We start from the raw sequence: 20909 nt of genomic DNA on the forward strand, positions 1-20909 counted from the left end.
AGGAAACATTACATTAACATGAAACTAATAAGGATAAATAAAAAAACTATAGTTGATGTACTTACTGCCAGACATCAAGTATAAGCCATTAGGATCGACTGCTAGACTTGTAACAGCTTCTAGGTGGGCTACCATGGAGTGGATGAGTTTGCCTTTGGAAAAAAAGAGATTGTTATTTTTTATTAATAGCTTTCCTCATCCCTGATTATATGTCAGCTACCTTGTTACACTGATTTCTCCAGTCACACCTCTTTGTGTAGTTATTCCATCAGTAGCTTTTTCCATAACAGCTAAAACAATGTATCTCCCTCCCCACTTCAGCCATGGTGATGAAAAACAAAAGCTCAAATTTCAGATTTTATTTTTTTCTTTCAAATAACAACAGAAAAGTCAGTCGTTTCTACACAAATATTCCTTTAAGCCATGTTCATTAACTAAGAGTCAGACGTTATTAATCAGCGACTTTGCATCCTTTATCTACAGGCAAATTAGGTGGGTTGTAAGAACAGAAGAGACTGAAATAAAGACAAAGGAACGGAAAGAAAACCTGGCCATGATTTTCGTGGAAACAACATATAGAAAGGGATTAAAATATTAAATTACTCATCACTCACAGCTAAGCAAAGTCAGCAAAAGTCAAAAGCAGATACTCAGATAAATATGGCTGCTAATATGGAGTGTCCTTCTCCTAACACAGGTCTTCAGGATTTTTTCCTTTAGTAAAACGCAATTCAATAAAAAAAAAAAAAAAATGGGAAAGCCCACATGTCCTAATTCAAATCAATCAGCACCAGATAGTCAATATTATAATACAGAAAAGAGTAGTCCATGAAAAATTGAATCAAGTAAACCAAATGACTCCGGGGTCTCCATCTCTAACACTGAAACTATTCAAACACTGAACAATTTAAAACAAAATATAATGATCATATGCCTCTACTTCTAACATATTTCTACTTTCCCCCAACGTATTCACAGCAAGAGATCAGTTTTATTGCTATTTGAATGACCTTTTCATTGTGTCCATAGTCATAACCTTGGCTCTAGGACCAAAACATAGTATCTACTTACTATTAAATAAACCAAGATGATGCTATACGCTATCCTGAAGACTAGTTCTTAGCAGATCTGGATAGAATGAAGAGAAACTGAGCTGGGAAGGTATCTGTTTCATGCCTACTCCCGGACATACAGCCATTAAAGAAATACCCAAATCAGGATACTCATGATGGGGTTTGTTTGTGGTTTTTTTGGTTTGGTTTTTGGTGGGCTTTTTGTTTGTTTTTTGTTTTTTTGCTTTATCACTGATCACTCTGTAATCAACACTTACCTGTATTGTTATCGTAGAATTTGATGTGCCTGTCTTCATGAGCTGTGATGCTAATGGGAAGAGTGGGATGGCTGATGACTCTATTTATTTGGCAGGAAGAGTTGGCTGTAAAAAAGGAAAAAAAAGAGCAACAAGGTAGCTAAGGCTTACAGCCAACTCTTCATACAAGAGAACCGAATACTCACCCAAGAAACTTAAAAGGTAAATGATGTGACCTTAACTTGTCTTTAATTCATTTAATTCTGTGACTCTTCATAATCTCAAGGTTAGGGAAGAAGAACTTCCTGAGCAATACCATACTGACAAATCTAGAGGTATGTACAAATGAGAATTTTCTTTTCCACCTGCAACGGGGTGCCACCCAGGGCTTAGCCTAGGGTCACTGATGACTTGTAATACTTCTGCTGCTTTAATAAAATTCTACAATTATTTACATGTAGACGCTACCCAAATTTAAATTGTCACTCTTTCTAGATACAGAGTTATCACATGGTTATCATCTGAAAACAAGTATGACAAAGAGATCTTCTGAGCTCTTTAATCTCTTTTTCATCATAAAAGAAGTGGTCACTGGGCATCTAGGTGGCTCAGCTGGTCAAGTGTCTGGTTCTTGATTTTAGCTCAGGTCATGACCTCAGGGTCATGAGATCAAGCCCCATATCAGGCTCAGTGCTCAGGATGGAGTCTGCTTGAGATTCTCTCTCTCCCAATCTTTCTGCCTCTCCTTGCAACTGGCACATGCACATGTGTGCACACACACTCTCTCTAAAATAAATAAATAAAAACTTAAAAATAGAAATGATCCTCATTTGATAGTCTACCAGGTTTGGAATCTTAAAATAGCATCCTGACTACTATGTGCACTATATAGTAACTTTCAAAGAATTTCAATTATATGCACAATGAGACAGGCAGACCACATGTCATTAAGTCCATACCACAGTGCATAAACCAAGATCTAAAAAAAGTTGTGATTCCCCCAAAATCATGTGACAAAGCCAATACCAATACTAACTTCTACGTCTATCCTAACTAGGTGGCTCACGCAAATCACACAGCTGCCAAAAATGGTACCTAAACTACACTAAGGCCTTCTAAAAGTCCTTTATCAAAAGGAAATCAATCTTTAAAAATCTTTTAGGGGCACCTGGGTGGCTCAGTGGGTTAAAACCTCTGCCTTCGGCTCAGGTCATGATCCCAGGGTTCTGGGATCGAGCCGTGCATCGGGCTCTCAGCTCAGCAGGGAGCCTGCTTCCCTTCCTCTCTCTCTGCCTGCCTCTCTACCTACTTGTGACCTCTGCCTGTCAAATAAATAAATAAAATATGTTTTATATTAGTGAGTTTTGTTAAGACGCTTTATTTTTCTTTTAAAGGAAAAAAAAAATCTCTCTATATATAAAGGTAATACTAACTTAAGATACATCAAAGTTAAAGAAAAATCATGTCATGGTTCAGGGAGAGGAAGGGATGCCCTTCTTGTAAAGTACATTATTGGGACATCTGGCAAATTTGAATATAAATAATAACTTAGACAACAGCATAGTGTCACTGTTAAATTTACTCATTTTGATAATATGCTATGTCAGAGAATGTCCCTGTGTTTAGCAATTACATGCTAAAGGATCTAGAAGTGTAAGTCTATGATGTCTCTGTGATTCAGAATTTAAAATTATACAAGAATATAGACAGTGATAAAGCAAATGTCACAAATGTAGCAAAATGCTAAAAACTAGTGAATCTGGGTGAAGGGTAGCTAGTTTTTGTACTATTCTTGAAACTTTTCTGCATATTTAAAATTATTTCAAAAAAGAGTTAAAATTTTTTCTAATCTCAGAATCGTTTTTATGAGTTTACATTCAAAATAGAAAATACAGATAAATATAGGTGAAAATAGCTGTAACATTAGTGTACTCAATTAGATTTTCTTACAGTTCCTAAAAATATGACATCTTAAAAACTGACGATAGGGGGACCTGGGTAGCTCAGGTCATGATCTCAGGGTCCTAGGATCGGGGATCCCACATCAGGCTCCCTGCTCAGCAGAGAGTAGGCTTCTCCCTCACTCTCTGACCCTCCTACCGGCTTGCTCGTTGTCTCTCTCTCCCTCTCTCCCTCCCTCCCTCCCCCTGTCAAAAACTGAAGGTAGTTTTTTTCCCAGTGTTAATGGCAGGGGGCCGGCCTGTTATCTAAGAGTAAAACAAAAAGTCACTTGACCATGTAGAGTAAGCGCTGGGTCAGTTATACTTGATTTAAATGGTCCTAAGCAAAGAGTTTAGTTTTAAAATTCAGCATACAGGGCGCCTGGGTGGCTCAGTGGGTTAAGCCGCTGCCTTCGGCTCGGGTCATGATCTCAGGGTCCTGGGATCGAGTCCCACATCGGGCTCTCTGCTCAGCAGGGAGCCTGCTTCCTCCTCTCTCTCTCTCCCTGCCTGCCTCTCTGCCTACTTGTGATCTCTCTCTGTCAAATAAATAAATAATCTTAAAAAAAAAAAAAATTCAGCATACAGATATTCTCCTCCCCTCAGGAGCTAACATACCACAAACAATATCCTCTGTAAGATCTAGCAGGAAAGTAACAGAAAAGAAATACTTTAAGTAAAATATCCCGTGTATTCTGAGAAAGAGGTTTCTGAGAATAGATTCAATTCTATTGAGATCTAGGAAATAATTACGATAGAAATCAAATGATGGAAGAAGGCAAGAGTTTTTATATAATAACATTTTCAAGAAGTTCTCCACTTAATGGTACATCAGACAAGTAAGCAAAAGGCAAAGAATATCAAAAATCAATTGAAGGCCTACCAACCATCATTCTAACAATAAATCTAAATCCTCCAAGTGTTCATATTCAGCTTGCAACTTAGAAATGGTTTACTTTTCACCAGATGGACAAGTACTCAATTACCTGCTTTAATTACCTTTGATTTTTTTTCAGTCAAATGACCATTGACATTAATTAGTAGAAAGCTAGTTTATTCTGATTTTTAAAACAAAAATCCTTCATCCTTTTAAATTTTTTTTTTTAAGATTTTATTGATTTGTGGGAGAGAGAGGGGGAGCAGCAAGCCGAGGGAGAAGCAGGCTCCCCGCTGAGCAAGGGGCCCAATGTGGGACTTGATCCCAGGACCCTGGGATCATGATCTGAGCCAAAGGCAGATGCTTAACCGACTGAGCCACCCAGACATCTGTATGAAATTCTGTATGAAATTTGTTGTTACCTTGAAACGTTTTTGGTCAGAACTTCAACTTAAAAAAAATCTGCTAAGTTCCAGAAAAGAAGAACGTAGTGAAATATAAATAGGTAGGGGTAGTCATGGTAGAAAGGAATAAAAGACTAAATCATACAACTTTAAAGTAATCACACTGATAATTTAGGAAATACCAGAACATATTATCATAACTCAAATAATTATTACTTATTCTAATAATGCTGCTTTGTTCAAAACATTTTTGGCAGTTTTCCTCAGAAAATGCTTCTAGTATAAAGCAAAAAGTTATATGACTTTATGGTCACACATTTAAGGAAAAAAATGAAATTGCCAGACTTCACATCATATTAATTTAGAGCAGTCATTAAAAATCAGTATTTACCACTCAGGACATTCAAAGCACTGACCACAAATCCGAAGGTAATTCCAAAAATGTTCACATTTTTCTTAGTTTTATATTGTTTTCTGTATTTTACTACTGTAAGCTTTAGGTCACATATTTAAATGAGTTTAAATTTACTGACAGTCTACAGCCTATATTTCTTGGCAAAAAAAAAAAAAAAAAAAAAATTCTTTTTCCTATTCCACAATCTCAGTTTTTATTTTTTTGCCTCTCTCTTTTATATCCAAATAGTTCAAAACTCTATTCATGTCTACCTCCCAAAAAATTCTCACATGATCTCAGAAAAGAACAAAGGCCAACAGATTGGGAAGAGAAAATGAAGAAAGCCAAAATGGAATAGGGGAAATTTTTGAGAGGAAATGGTAGAGGGGACGGAAGGAGAGAGAGAGAAAGACAGAAAGACACACACAGACACACAGAAGCACATGAGGGTACCGTGGTAATTTTTTTTTTAAGATTTTATTTATTCACTTGATAAAGAGACGCACACAGAGAGAGGGAATGCAAACAGGTGGAGCGGGAGAGGGAGAAGCAGGCTTTCTGCCTAGCAGGGAGCCCGATGTGGGCCTCAATCCCAGGACCCTGGGATCATTCCTGGGATCATGACCTGAGCTGAAGGCAGACGCTTAACAACTGAGCCACCCAGGTGCCCTGTGGTAATTCTTTTTAAAGAATTAGTTCTCAGGGGCACCTGGGTGGCTCAGTGGGTTAAGCCTCTGCCTTCGGCTCAGGTCACGATCTCAGGGTCCTGGGATCGAGCCCCATGTCGGGCTCTCTGCTTGGCAGGGAGCCTGCTTCCTCCCCTCTCTCTGCCTGCCTCTCTGCCTACTTGTGATCTTACTCTCTGTCAAATAAATAAATAAAATCTTAAAAAAAAAAAAAAAGAATTAGTTCTGAGACTAAAACAATAGTATATGTTTACACAGTTTTCTTTATCAACTGCATCCTAAATTATCACTGTCTGGATGAAGCCAAAAGATAAAACGCAATGGTTAAAAAGCCAAAACCGTGGTGGGGTTATTATGGACATTGGGGAAGGTATGTGCTATGAAGAGTATAAACCTGGCGATTCACAGACCTGTACCCCTGGAGCTAATAATACATTATATGTTAATAAAAAAATAAAATTTAAAAAATAATAATAACAAAATAAATTTTAAAAAGCAGGGGAAGGGAGCCAAAACCACTAAAATTCTGTAGTATCTTCTTCACAATCTGAGAAATTATTTCCTTACTTTCTATATCCAATAAGAAGCTTCGTATTTGAGATTCTGAGAGGCACAACTTGATCTACATTCTAATCAGGCTGTGTCAAATTACATTACTAATTAAAAATTAAGTTGTTTTAAAAATGAAATCATGCGGGGTGCTTGGGTAGCTCAGTCTTTATGGGTCTGCCTTCAGCTCAGGTCATGATCCCAGGGTCCTGGGATCCAGCCCCACACTGGGCTGGCTCCCTTCTCAGTGGGAAGCCTACTTTCCCTCTCCCACTCCCCCTGCTTGTGTTTCCTCTCTTGCTGTGTCTCTCTCTGTCAAATAAGTAAATAAAATCTTAAAAAAAAAAAAAAACATGAGAAATGAAAAAGATTTATTTTATATTCAGAATAAATATTTACTGTCTTCAAATAGAATTGAAAACCAATCATTTGGTATAAAATACAATTTGATTCCTCTTTGGAACAGCTCAAATGCTATTCCAAATAGTATAAATGTGTGTAAACTTAACCCAAAATCTTAAAATCAATTGTAAATCATTATATCCTTCTAAGTTACTGTGTTCCGTGATCTAAAAAGCAAGAACTCTTTATAATAACAAGTATTTTTTTGTAGTTGACTCTGGTACTTATAATTTTGATAAAGCTTAAAAGTTTGATCCAAACAAAGAGTATTTAAAGTTAGTATACATACTTGAATCTAGGTTAGATTCTAAAGTGAGAATGCGCTGCTGTGTTTCCATATTAAAGATGCTTGTATATCCTTTGCTGAATGATGCTACCATATGGCTCGGATCACTGCTCACGAGATCCACAGAGGCAGGGATTCCCAACTCTAAGAGTCAGAACATATTCAGAGAATGGTGATTAGAGGGTCTACTTGAAATTGTCCACATAAAATAGCAAAACAAATAGTCACAAGATTTCCTTAAGAAGTAGACTCAACATTAGAATAAAAATTAACTCATAGGCATTCAATGGAAATTATTTCTGTTACTTTTAGCCCTAGCCTAGTTTATTATTCTCACCTGTTCAGCAAGTCTTCTACCTGTTACTCAGCTAAAAGATTCGCAGAATGCAGGCCTTTACTGGGAAACTAAATGGAAAACATGTATGGACTATAAGTTTTGTTGCTTCCACACAACCTGAGGCTTAAACTGCCATCATAGGAATTCTTTATTTTAAAGAATTTTAATTCACCAAAAATATGGAATTAAAAAAGTAAAATTTCAAATTAGTATTATTATGATTGTATACAGAGCCATACAAATATTAGATGCAGGTAACTCATCAAAACCCAGATATGAGTTATGACAGCTCAAAAATAAAGAAGGTATTTTCAGCTATCATCTAGAATAGGGTAAAAGTTGGTTAAACTTAGAGTGTATTTATAAACAGAATAGAATGATATGCATGAATATAATCTTATCTTTTGATTTGGCTCAAAATCTAAAGTAAGCAAACAGTTCAAAAATGTGTATATTACAGAAGAATGTAAGATTAATGTCTAATGAGCACACAAAATAAGCTCTGAAAATAATCACCAAACTAACACAAATTAAAAACCAAAATGAAACACTGCTACAAACCCACCGGAATGGCTAAAACTGAACAGACTGACACCAGGTATTAATAATTAGGGATCTAGAGCAACTGGAATTCTCATACACTGCTGTCAGTGGTATAAAATGGCACAACCACTTTGGAAAACTTGGTAATTTCACATAAAGTTAAATACACAATACCATTTCTAATGCCCAGCAACTCTACTTCCAGCTCTTTATTATCTCATAAAAAAAATACGTGAATGTTCACAGCAGCTTTGATCATAATGGTCAAAAACTGGAAATAACCCACAAGTCCATCAAGAGGTAAATAAATAAATACACTGATTTAATGAAATACTATGAATCATAACTAAACAAATTGATACTTACTAGAACATGGATGAAACACAGAAACATAATAAAGTAAAAAGTCAGATACCAAAAGAGTATACACTGTATGATTCCATTTACATGAAATTTCAGAACAGATAAAACTTATCTTTCATCTATGATGAAAGAAATCATACCTCTGAATGGAACAGGAAGAGGGACTGGGAAGACACAAAGAAACTTTGAAGAGGTGAAAGAAATGTTCTAGATCTTGATCGGTGCAAAAGCCACGTATTTGTCAAACTCAATAGAACATATCCTTAATATGTGGTTTTTACAGTATATAAATTATATCTTGGAAAAAAACATTTTTAATGTGTGCTCTTTCACCAAATATTGTGCTTTTAAAAATCATTAAGCTGGAAATTCAAGCAAATATACTTTCGCTGCTTAAAAACATCCCTTCAAATTAAATTTAAACAGTTTGTGGAATCATTTACTTATTTATTTGCTTACTGTTACAATAAGACGTCTTATAAAAATTCATTAGAATAATTTTTAAAAAGTATGTACCTTGATTATCGTTAAATACACTTAGGGCTGGAGCAACCTCAGTTGTATTCCATAAACGGAGAGTGCCATCTGCTGAACACGACAATAAGCGCTGATGTGCTGCACTGTAAGCCAAGCCCCAGACAGCATCGGTGTGGCCTAGAAGAGGGCCTCTTAAAACAGAAGGATCTATACAAAACAGCAAGAATGCGAAATCAAGAGAAAAGAAACAAACCCTAACGGTACTTAGATCCCAGAGAAACTAAATATACAGACCAAGTTGCCTGAGAACAGTATAAAACATGCTTTCTGGTTTCTGTTATTCTTCTGAAATGCTGTAATAACTAAAAAGAGGCTTGGAAATAGGCAAATGCAGAGTCTAGGGTTTATAAATTTAAAATTTTAAGTATATATTTCTCTCCTTTAAAAAATTAGGTATTTCCCTTTCTCCTCCCTTTTTTCTTTCAATTTGTCTAGATTTTTAAAAGCATGTTAACACACATCATTTGAATTCCATCCACCTTCAGAGAAGCCACAAGTCTTCCCTGAGGAAGTGAACAGAAAGCCCTTCCTCCCCTGGCTCCTTTGGGACACTTCTCCCCCTTGACCTCCACACTCGGAATGACAGTTATTTTCGGGAGCAAGAGGCCTCTGCTATTCCGCGTGGACAGGAATGGAGACCTAAAGGAACCCCCAAATACTCAAATAGCAAAAACTGACATGTGAATGATGTGCGTGATAGGGAGGGAGGCAAGAGGAAGAGGATCGCTTCGCACCGTTTCATAATACAAGTCCAAGTGGAAATTTCCCTTATTCCTCTGTGCAGTGACTCTACGAAGCAGTACTCTGAAGAGGCTCACACAAGTTTAAAATGTCAATAATGGGATCTGTCCTCTACCTTCTCTCTGTCGTACCATAAAATATTGAGAACACAATGTATCAAGCACTATGTCAGGTGCTGGGGCCACCCAGATAATTAAGACACAATACTGTCCTGGTCTCAAAAGACGCTGTGGTAAATATAATAATGGTGACAGACACCAGTTTCCAGAGAGTAACTGGGGTGAGTGAACGCTTCCCAGAGAGAGTGACACCTGGAGTACACAGGCATCGGCCAGTCAAAAACTAGACAAAGCCACCATTGGCAAAGGAGTTGGCACCGATAAAATCACAGAAGGACAGAAAGCATGACACGTGAGGAAATCTACTGAAGCGTGAAGTCTGAGGGAGGAGGTAGAGGCGATGAGAGCAGCCACTCTGAGGTGGGATTTCTAGGACATTCTAAGGTACTTGGAAATTATTCTGAAAGCAAAATGAACCACTGAAGGGTTTTCCCGGAGCAGCTGGGTGACGTATGTATTTAATAAGGTAGCCTCACTGTAGTGTAGAACAGACTGGAGAGAATCAACATGAAGGCAAAGGGGCTGCATTAGTAGACTGGGAGAGTGATGATGTAGACCCAAGAGAAGGCAGTGGTAAAAGGGACAAAGCAGAAGGAGCAAATTCTAGAAATATTTATAGGGTAATATCAAAAGGAGTAGGTAATTAATGAAGTGTGGATAGTAAACAGAACAAAGCAAAAGGCTAACTATTGGGTTTCTAGTTTGGGTGATTCTGGTGGTGCCATCATTTAATAAGGAATACATGGGAGAAGAAACCCAGCCCTTGTGGGGATTGTGGACAATGAGACAGCCACTCTGAAATGTTCTGCAGGCATCTGAGGCTTAAAGAAGACATTTATGAGTCAGCAGCATGTAAAACCTCACAAGTACATTCAGTTTACCAAAAAAATACCTGTACAAAGCAAAGAATGAATAAGGTCTGGGTCTTGATAAATGCCAATATCTAAGGTGGGAAAAATAAAAGTTTATGAAGGATAGGAAACAGAAACTATCACAGACTTCAGTGTCAAAAAAGCCAATAGTGGGGGTGCCTGGGTGGCTCAGTGGTTAAGCCGCTGCCTTCGGCTCGGGTCATGATCCCAGGGTCCTGGGATCGAGCCCCGCATCGGGCTCTCTGCTCAGCAGGGAGCCTGCTTCCTCCTCTCTCTCTGCCTGCCTCTCTGCCTACTTACAATCTCTGTCTGTCAAATAAATAAATAAAATCTTAAAAAAAAAAAAAAAAGCCAATAGTGGTCCTATTTCAAAAAGGATGGAGTGGTCTGCAGTTTCAGATGCCAATACATCTAGTAAAACAAGGACTGTAAAATACCCCTTTTATATTGGATCAGCCAATTAGATAGTCACTGATAATCGTATTATAGTTAAGTGGAATAGCCAGAATGCAGAGAGATGATGCACAGGAGAAAGGCATGGAAGTAGTAGCTCCTAACTGTGTTTTCTAGTCATTACCACCCAAGAGACAGATAAGGAAGGAAAGAGAGAATAAACAGAAGCCAAAGAGGAAAATGGAGTTAAGGAAAGGCTTTTTCTTGCCCGGGATAGGAGTCACCTAAATTTACTTATATGCTGAGGGAATGGAAAGAGAGAAAAGAGGGCAAGGTTTAAGACGAGAATGAGACAGAGCCCGAGAGAATGAAATGCAGTCTCCAAAGAAACAAGAGAGAATGAGGTCAAGAGCAAAAGGGGAAGGGTGGCTGGCCTGAAACAGAATGAAGACCGCTGATCCTCTCGACAGATAAAGGAAGTAAGGAAAAACAGAGAGGGGCTTTACCTTTCACAAAATATATGTCACATGCTTATTAAATAAATGTTGGGGAAATTTTTTGTGTACTGAATTTCTTATTTTACTTAGGTTTGGTGGTAAAATTGATTTAAAATGAAAATGAAAATAAATATGGTTTTAGGAGAAATATGACACTCCACACCATTCTAGAATTTAATATAAGAGGAAACCAAAATAGTCAATTCCTAAAGAGTTTTTGCAAGAGAATTTATGGTAACATCTAGTGACAGATTATAAGGTGGAATTATGTTTTATGGTACTGTTCCCAAGACTAAAAGGGCACTTCTTAATTTTTAAGACCTTTCAAGTATTTTGGTGTCACAAAGTTGAAAAATCATTAGCTCCTAGACACTCCAATAATAAATGAGTAACATTCATTTTCCTTCATTGTTTGTCAAGAATAGTAATGAATATGTAGCAACAACAATGAAACATGATTACAGATTAGTAATAATGTATCAAGTTATGTACAGACGCCTAAAATGAGGAAAACAATTGTCAATCTAGGCAGCATTTCCAATCAATGGAACTTTGGGGAGTAGGAACTGGATTTTCAGGAATAACACATTTTTTTCTTTTTTCTTTTAGCATATGTGTATCAAATTGTTTCCTAAATACAAGAATCCTCTTTAACAAAATAAAGACCTTGTTCTCTTTTGCCAATTTATTTTTAAAATATCTCATTTTATCTTTATATATGGTATGTAAAGTATGTAAAAAGAAAACAATTTATTCTTTCATGTCTTCAGGGGAAAACCTACCATAGGAGTCATAGGGATCGATGTTGGGGTTGGTGGTATTCCAGCCCTGGATCAGCCCGTCAGCGCCGCCACTGTAGCACTGCTCACCATCGCTGCTCATTACCACACAAAGCACTGGACCTCTGGGAGATAAAAATCAATTTCTATTCCCAAAAATCAATCTGATAATAGGACTTGTTAGAAATAAGAACGCTTAATTATTCACAGGCCTCTCTATTTTTCTGCTTTCTACGATGAATAAAAGCAGTATAAAAGCACTGCTCATTTTTCTTCTGCTGCTAAAACAGAGATTGGTAAACTGTGGCCTGTGGGCCAAATCCTAGCCAATGGTCTGTTTTTATACAGTTCTCAAGCTAAGAATGGTCCTTACATTTTTTAAGGGATTATAAAACTAAGCTAAAAACAAGAACATACAACAGAAAATACATGGCCTGCAAAGCTGAGAAAGTATTTACTATCTGACCCTTTATATAAAATATATGCCAATCTCTGTGCTAAATCAAATGAATTAGTATATTTCTTAAGCTTACCTGGAAATATGAAAAGCATGCATATGTGATAATTTAAAAATTCTTCATATTTTTATCTAGATTATATTTAAGGGAAAAGAAAGCCCCGATTTTTAATATTTAAACCTTACCGCATCAACTTATTTTAAGCACAAGATATATAACATTTAAACATTATCCAAATAAAATTTAATCTCAGCGAGGATCTCTAGTAGTGATAAAATTGTCTTTAACACTGTACTATCTTTTTTACATTTACCAAAAAACAAAATCCAAACCCCTCCCCAAAACCGCTACTAAATACAAAAACTATATAACACAAATACGTAAGTGAAAGAAAATAAAATACTCTAATCAGGCTGATGTACAGTGATGCTGATGCTGACTTAAAACAGAGAAAAAGCACATACTTACTTATGAGCCCTGAATGTATAGATAGGCTCCACATCAAGAGAAGTACTCCTAAATCAGAGAGACGATTTTTACCACTCCACATTTCAGTTTCAATGTAATAAACAGTATCAATGAATATATGCCACAAAATTGCCTTCCGAAATGCCAACACTGTGGTAATATACAATTCTCAACCTAGGACACTTAAGAAAACTTGCCCGATACCAATCACATATTTTTGTGGCCTCAAGAAACAAAATCTTTGTTTAGTAATAATACCTGCTTATGTGCTCTTAGCACTGTCATAGTCTATTTGACTACTTGAGAGAGCCACACTCAGAGAACATCATGGGCTTTGAGGTGGTACATTTCTGGATTCAATTAACTGGCTAATTCCAGGCAAATTATTTATTCTTTTGGAACTTCTGATTCCTCTCTATTTAAAACAAAACAGAAAAAACTGGGGTAACACCAAATACAGGATTAAATGAAATTCTACAAGTAAAACAACCTAGGACAGAACCATGCATGTAACAGGATTTCACTAAATGGTACTGAAATTTCTTTGCATTTCCACCAAGGCTAATAATGTCTGTCCTTGATACTTGCAAAAATTGCCCAAATCATCAGTTTATTCATTATTCAGAATGCTGAATGTATATATAGTCTACACTGCCTAATATTTAAACTCGATTTAAAGTCAATTACTTGCCATTTCTTATACTGTATTACAGTTTTTCTATAGGCATATGATTTCTCTCCTCAAGCATTTCCAATTTGTTAAGTTCACAGGTAAAAAGGCCATGTAATTACATGTGAAGGTTTTACTACTAAGCTATCACCAGCAAGATACTTGTTTCAATATTTCTCTAAGTTTTAGTCAAAACTATATAAGACATCACATTCTCTGATCTAATGAGATGCCCATTGTGACTAGAGAACTAGAAGACCAAAAGGCACAATTTATAATGAAGAAATAATTTTTCTCTGCTGAAGATACCTGAGCCATAGGATGAGTCTCTTGGTTTTAGCAAGATCTGGTTGAGCTATCTGATGCAGACTGGTAAGTCAAGTATTTTATCTAGTCCATGTATGACTCACAGCAGGAGTCACTGATCTCTTTTAAACTTGGCAACAGATATCCTCTAACAGTAGTAAAAACTTATTTAATGTCCTCCAGTTCCTGTTCATTTCTACCTTTCCAATAACCGAAGTGCTTGACACTAGAGAAGGGCCCTTGCTGGCACATGCTGGGTTCTGAGCCACCTGATTCAAGGACACAAGGAGAGGGACCTTCAATAAGTACCTCACCAAGTGGGGCTAAGATTAGCATGGTGACTGATAAAAGAGTTTATACCAACTCATATCTGTTCATGCTTACAGAGGAACCAAGGGGCCAAGGTAAGAACCAGCAGTTAAGTGAGAGTGACAACAGTGCCCTTCTGTCTACACATTCTAGTAGGTATGGAAAGTACTAAAGGGTCAAGGCCAAAAGACAAAATCAAAGAGAGGTCCCTCACCCCTCTCAATCAGCCTGCCCTCCCTCCATTCTACATCATAAGTCTAAAACCTAATAAACAAGAGGACAGAGTTGGGGTGGGGTTTGATTATTTTAAACATGCCTACACCTCTTTACAACAACAGGAGAAACGTTTGTTATAGATAAGAGACTCCACAAATATGACAACCATTTAAAACACTGTAGGGATTGTAGAAAAGCATTCAGAAACTCTGGGAAACTATCAGATAATACCATTTCTCTTTCAGGGTCAGTTTTCCAACCTAGTATCAGATTGTGAGTATGAAGGGAAAAATTCTAATTATGTGACATGGTAAAGAAGAAAGAACTAGAGGGGACACTTGATAAATTGAGAGATTTAATAACAAATAATTTAAGTATTTTTCTGCTGAAAAACTGATAATTAAAATACTCAGATACAGTTAAAGTAGAATATTCTCACTTTTTGGCTGGGGCTGTTTTCTGCAAATTCCACATTTTTAATGTGTGATCCTCTGATGCTGTTATCAAAACAGGCTCAATGGGGTGGAAAGCAAGGGCTCGAATGCCATCAAAGTGACTTCGTAATGTAAACTTAGGGTTCCATGTCTTCCTCAATGCATCTTTATTGTTTGCTATCTATTAAAGAAACAAAAGAAAGATATCCATACATTTAGTGCAGACAGGAAAATAAATATATTTCCACATAATTCTTGCTGATTTGTCATTAAATCATCACATTTTCAACTTTCAAAACAATATAATTTCTAAATGTAAACAATCAAATTAACAGGCAAAATTAACAATACATCAACTGTGGTTTTCTTTGAAGAAATATGAATGCTGTAACAAGAAAGCAGGTAACAATTCAATGAAAGAATATTAAAATAACATAAAATAGATCTTCACTAAGATGACTAAAAAAACAAACAAACCAGTAATTTCAATCTAAATTATAGTATAGAAACTAATTTGGGGTAAGAGCTAATAACTAAAGTTACCTTTAAACCTGTTAACATTATAGAATATGATCATATTTCTAAGATTTTTCAATACTTTCTATAAAAAGCTAAATATTCTTTATCAAATTATCAACAAGGTTTATAAACTGGAAACATAAAATGTTAACATTGGAAAAGATAATCGATTCCTCTTATAAAACACATCATGTTGCTTTGTTCTACAGAAACTCCATCCCAACAACTAAAAAATGTGGTTTTTTTCCCTCATTCCAACTATATTCCAGGCTTTTTTTTTTTTCCATTTCCAACTAATGGGAAAGCCAAAGGGGTTCATGTTTAACCTCACATTAGCACCACCTATGAACTCTTCACACTCCACAACTAATAATCATGCTAGGTTTAAGTAAGAGTGGGGCAAATACTATTAACACACTGGAGAAATATTACCATACTTACAATGACAAAAACCAGCAATGATAGTAACAATAGCTGCTATTATAAGCATTATTCATTACTTTGTACATTTTTCAAAAACTTAACAGGCATTAACTCAATTGTCACAACAACTCTATGAAGGAATTAACATTATCCCCACTTTACAGACTAGACATGTAAGGAAAAGAGAAGTTAAGTGACTTGCCCCCTAGTAAGCAGAGGAGTCAAGATTCAAACCCAAGCAGTCTGGCTTCAGAGGCTATACTCTTTTTTTTTTTTTTTTTTTAATTTATTTGACAGACAGCGATCACAAGTAGGTAGAGGGGCAGGTGGGGCGGGGGTGGGGGGGTGGGCAGGCAGGCTCCCTGCTGAGCAGAGAGCCCTACCCGAAATTGATCCCAGGACCCTGGGATCATGACCTGAGCCAAAGGCAGAGGCTTTAATCCACTGAACCACCCAGGTGCCCTCAGAGGCTATACTTTTTTTTTTTTTTTAAAGATTTTATTTATTTATTTGACAGACAGAGATCACAAGTAGGCAGAGAGGCAGACAGAGAGAGGAGGAAGCAGGCTCCCTGCTGAGCAGAAAGCCTGATGTGGGGCTCGATCCCAGGGTCCTGGGATCATGACCTGAGCCGAAGGCAGAGGCTTTAACCCACTGAGCCACCCAGGCGCCCCAAAGGCTATACTCTTAATATAAACTTTAACTTAGGACCCAGAAGTTTAAAAATTTGCAGAAAATCTGGATAGAGCATGTCAAATTGGATCAGTAAGAAGAAAACACACAGGATACAAGGAACTACTATAAGAATTGTGGCTGGTTATCCTTGTGGGGGAGGCAGGGGGGCACTGAAGTTAACTGAGTTAACTCTTGTCTGCTCTTATTAACAAGCCAAAAGATTTTTGTATGTAAGAACAATTCAATTCCTTCTGAACATCTTAATGTGGTAGACAGGAACTAAGATGGTTCCCAATCAGCCCTACCACCTCATATTTACACTTTGTGAATCCCCTTGTACATCACAGGGTTGCTCTGTGTGACCAGTAACACACAGCAAAAACCTTGCATCTTGGGTGTTCTTACTCACTCTATTTTCAAGGGCACTCACACTGGGACAAGCCAGCTGCCCTGATGAGGAACCCACAGAGAGGCCCATGTGGTGTGGAACTAGTCTCCAACCAATGGCCAGGAAGGAACCAAGGCCTTCCAACAACCCCATGAGTGAGCTTGGAACATATCTTCCCCAAATCAAGTCTTCACTTAGGAATGCAATTCTTGCCTACACCTTGACTACAACTACATGAGAGACCAGAACCACCCAGCTAAGCTGTTTCAGATTGCTGACTCCCAGAAACTATGATACAACAAACGTTGTTTTAATTGTGCAGTTTGTTAAGTACATTGTACAATTTGTCACATAGCAATAGATTACTAGTATATTTATTAGAACTAGAGATTACTTTCAGGGTGCCTAGGTGGCTCAGTTGGTTAAGTGTCTGCCTTTGGCTTGAGGTCATGATCCCAGAGTCATGGAATCAAGTCCTGCATCAGGCTCCCGGCTCAGCAGGGAGTGTGCCTCCCTCTCTGCCCTTTACTCCACTTGTGCTCTCTCCTTTTTTCTAAAATAAATAAATAAAATCTTAAAAAAAAAAAAAAAGAACTAGAGACTACTTTCAAAAATGCAGGTATAACACTGTCTTTTTTTATTTTTTTAAAACAACTCAAAGATACTTAAAAAAAAAAAACAGAAAAGAGAGAATGACATTTCTCTAGAGACATGACTGGTCCATAACATAGTGGACTAAATCTTTGTGGGGTTAATAAGAGAACGAAAGTATCAAATGGGAGCTTCTGATCTAGCTATGATGGGCTAGATCATTAGGATCAAGTCTGTACTTGAGGATGAATAAAAAAGCAGGGCTAAAAGTTTTTAAATGAGAAACCAGCAAAACAGTAAAGAAAAAGCAGACCAGAATCCAGGGGAAGACAGAATAAAAAGTCTGATATTTGGACTTGTTTTTCTCAGAGTGTGTTTACTGATTCCAGAAGGGATGGCTGAGAGGTCAGGCTGTGCTTCGGAGAGCTGTGCAGGGCAAAGACATACAAACCAGCACCTGCCAAGAAAGTAGGGCTTGGTGCACCTCCTTGCTTTAGGTTTTGAGTTCAAAGGGCTGCATACTTTTTTTTTTTTTTTAAGATTTATTTATTTATTTGACAGAGATACAGAGAGAGATGGAGAATCAGGCCTCCCGCCGAGCAGGGAGCCTGATGCGAGGCTTGATCCCAGGACCCTGGGATCCTGACCTGAGCAGAAGGCAGACGCTTAACCAACTGAGCCACCCAGGTGTCCCCCCCCATTTTTAAAAAGGTATACACACACACACACATATATACATATATACACACATACACACGCATACATAGATACATACACATACACACATGTATGTATTTTTTTGACACAGAGAGTATAAGCAGAGGGAGCAGCAGAGGGAGAAGCAGGCTCCCAGTTGGGCAGGGAGCCCAATGTGGGACTGGATCCCAGGACCCTGGGATTATGACCCGACCCGAAGGTAAACACCCATCTGACTGAGCCACTCAGGTGCCCCTGGGCCACATTCTAGATAGAAGAGTTAACTAGAAAAATACAAGCCCTTACAGAGACTGTAGATCAGCTTTAGATTATCTGAAAAATTGAGAATGGAGTGAGGTGATCCAGATTTCTAGTGGCTCCAGCCATCTGAGAGAAGCAAATTAAAGTAACTCCCTGAGGGAAGGTATCACTCTAGGCCTGAAGTTATTTCTACAGACAACTTTTTGGTATAGTTATTTGGACATAATAAAAAATAACCATGCCTATGCAGGATAATACAGCATAAATGAAGACAAACAAATACATAATCATGCTTACTGTGTTCAAGAAAGATAAAAGACAACATTGTAAATTCTGGAAGAAATCTATAAATAATCAAAAAAAGAACTCCAGATGCAAACCACATAAGATCTAAATAGATAGATTTAATAACATTATATATAACTGAAGTGAGAATTAGCAAATCAGGAGATGGGTCATAAAAACACCTAGACTGGGGGCGCCTGGGTGGCTCAGTGGGTTAAAGCCTCTGCCTTCAGCTCAGGTCATGATCCCAAGGTCCTGGGATCAAGCCCCGCATCGGGCTCTCTGCTCAGTGGGGAGCCTGCTTCCTTTCCACTCTCTCTGCCTACTGTGATCTCTGTCAAATAAATAAATAAAATCTTTAAAAAAAAAAATAAGTAAAAATTTAAAAATTTAAAAAAATATAAAAACACCCAGACTGAAGTATGGAGAAAAAAAGATGGAAAATACAGGAGAGGGAGTAGGAGACAGAGAACACAGAAAGATCTAACAATACAATTAGAGTTCCAGAAGGAAAAGAAAGAAGTGCAACAGCAATATTTGAAGATAAATGGCTGAGAATTTTACACAAAACCAATAAAAACGTAGTAAGCCAAGAAGGTCTAAGAACTTCAAAAAGGTTAAAAAAGAAATCTAAACCTTGGCTGACATTCAAGACATAGGGAGAGTAACACTCAGAGAGAAAAAAAAAAAAAATCAGACTACCACTGAATGACCAGTAATAGACAGTTAACTTTAGCAGAAAACCACAAAGGAAGAAAATGAAATTATATATTTAGAGTGCTTAAAAAGGAAACAAAACAACCGTTGCCAAATGGACTTTGATACCAGAAGTAGAAGTTAAACCACTCAGTTTATGGTGAAATACAGATAATTTAATAAAACCAGAAACTGAGGGAACTGGGCACCAGCGACTTTCACCAAAGAGAAATATTAACTGTTCTTAGAGTAAAAGGAAAGTGATCCTGGATGGACAGTCAGATGTGCAGGGGGAGACAGGATAAAGCAAAATGAATAATGTAAAGTGGATAATCCTAACTGAATACTGAGTGTACAAAATACTACCTTGTAGGAGATAAATGTCCAGAGAAAATACATAAAAAGAATGACATATATGTAGAGTAGGAGTTGGTTTAGGGGTTTTTTTTTTTGAGCTGTTTTAGTTCACAGTGAAACTGAGTAGAAGGTACAGAAATATCCTATATACTACCTATCCCTATACATGCATAACCTCTCCCATTATCAATGTCACTCACCAGTAGTACATTTGTTATAACTGATGAAACTACATTACACATCATTAACTCCCCAAATCTGTAATTTACATTATGGTTTGCTCTGAGTGTTGTATATTTTATGTGTTTGGATAAATTGGCATCTTTCACTTAGTTATATGCACTTGTTTCCTCCATGCTTTTTCAGGCTTTACAGGTTTTTTTAACCACTGAATAATATTCCATTGTCTGGATACACCACAGCTTGTTTATCCATTCACTCAGTGAAGTACATCTTGGTTGCTTCCAAGTTTTGGCAATGATGAATAAGGCTGCTATAAACATCTGTGTGCAGGTTTTTGTGTGGACATATCTTTTCAACTCCTTCTGGTAAACACTAAGGTGTGTGACTACTGGACTTTACAGTAAGAGTATGTTTCATAAGAAACCAACAGATTATCTTCCAAAGTGGCTGTACCATTTTGCATTCTCATTAGGAGTGAATGAAGTCCCTGTTGCTCCATGTTCTAACATACGGTGTTTCCGGTGTTCCAGATTTTAGCCATTCTAATCAGTATTTCACTGTTGTTTTACTTTGTATTGTCGTGATGACACTGGATGTGGAGTATCTTTTCAAACACTTATTTGTTATCTATATCTCTTTTTTGGTGAGGTGTCTGTTAAAGTGATTCATTTTTTCTTATCATTGAGTTTTCTTATGATTGAGTTTTAAGAGTTCTTTACATATTTAGTATAATAGTCTTTGACATATGTGTCTTTTTTTTTTTTTTAAGATTTTATTTATGTATTTGACAGAGAGAGAGAGTACACACAAGCAGGGGATCGGCAGGCAGAGGGAGAGGAAGAAGCAACCTCCCCGGTGAGCAGGGACCCTGATGTGAGTCTCCAATCCCAGACCCCAGGATCATGATGTGAGCTGAAGGCAGACACTTAACCAACTGAGCCAACTA

General features: G+C 37.3%; 1 protein-coding gene across 3 annotated transcripts in view; it reads right to left on the minus strand.

Annotated features, from left to right (window-relative positions):
• The window catches only part of STRN (striatin), a 113823-nt gene that overhangs the window by 14329 nt on the left and 78585 nt on the right, over window positions 1-20909 (minus strand). For all 3 annotated transcript variants that reach the window (XM_045079252.1, XM_004765442.3, XM_004765443.3), the window contains 7 exons: window positions 14895-15070; window positions 12955-13002; window positions 12032-12153; window positions 8607-8774; window positions 6851-6991; window positions 1331-1435; window positions 66-152 (listed from right to left, as the gene is read on the minus strand). In XM_045079252.1, coding sequence (XP_044935187.1) covers window positions 66-152; window positions 1331-1435; window positions 6851-6991; window positions 8607-8774; window positions 12032-12153; window positions 12955-13002; window positions 14895-15070 — 847 coding nt within the window. The remainder of the gene's footprint in view (window positions 1-65; window positions 153-1330; window positions 1436-6850; window positions 6992-8606; window positions 8775-12031; window positions 12154-12954; window positions 13003-14894; window positions 15071-20909) is intronic.

Source organism: Mustela putorius, unplaced genomic scaffold (genome assembly GCF_011764305.1).
Source record: "Mustela putorius furo isolate JIRA1106 unplaced genomic scaffold, ASM1176430v1.1 tig00000281_pilon_pilon_pilon, whole genome shotgun sequence".
Classification (NCBI taxonomy): Eukaryota; Metazoa; Chordata; class Mammalia; order Carnivora; family Mustelidae; genus Mustela; species Mustela putorius.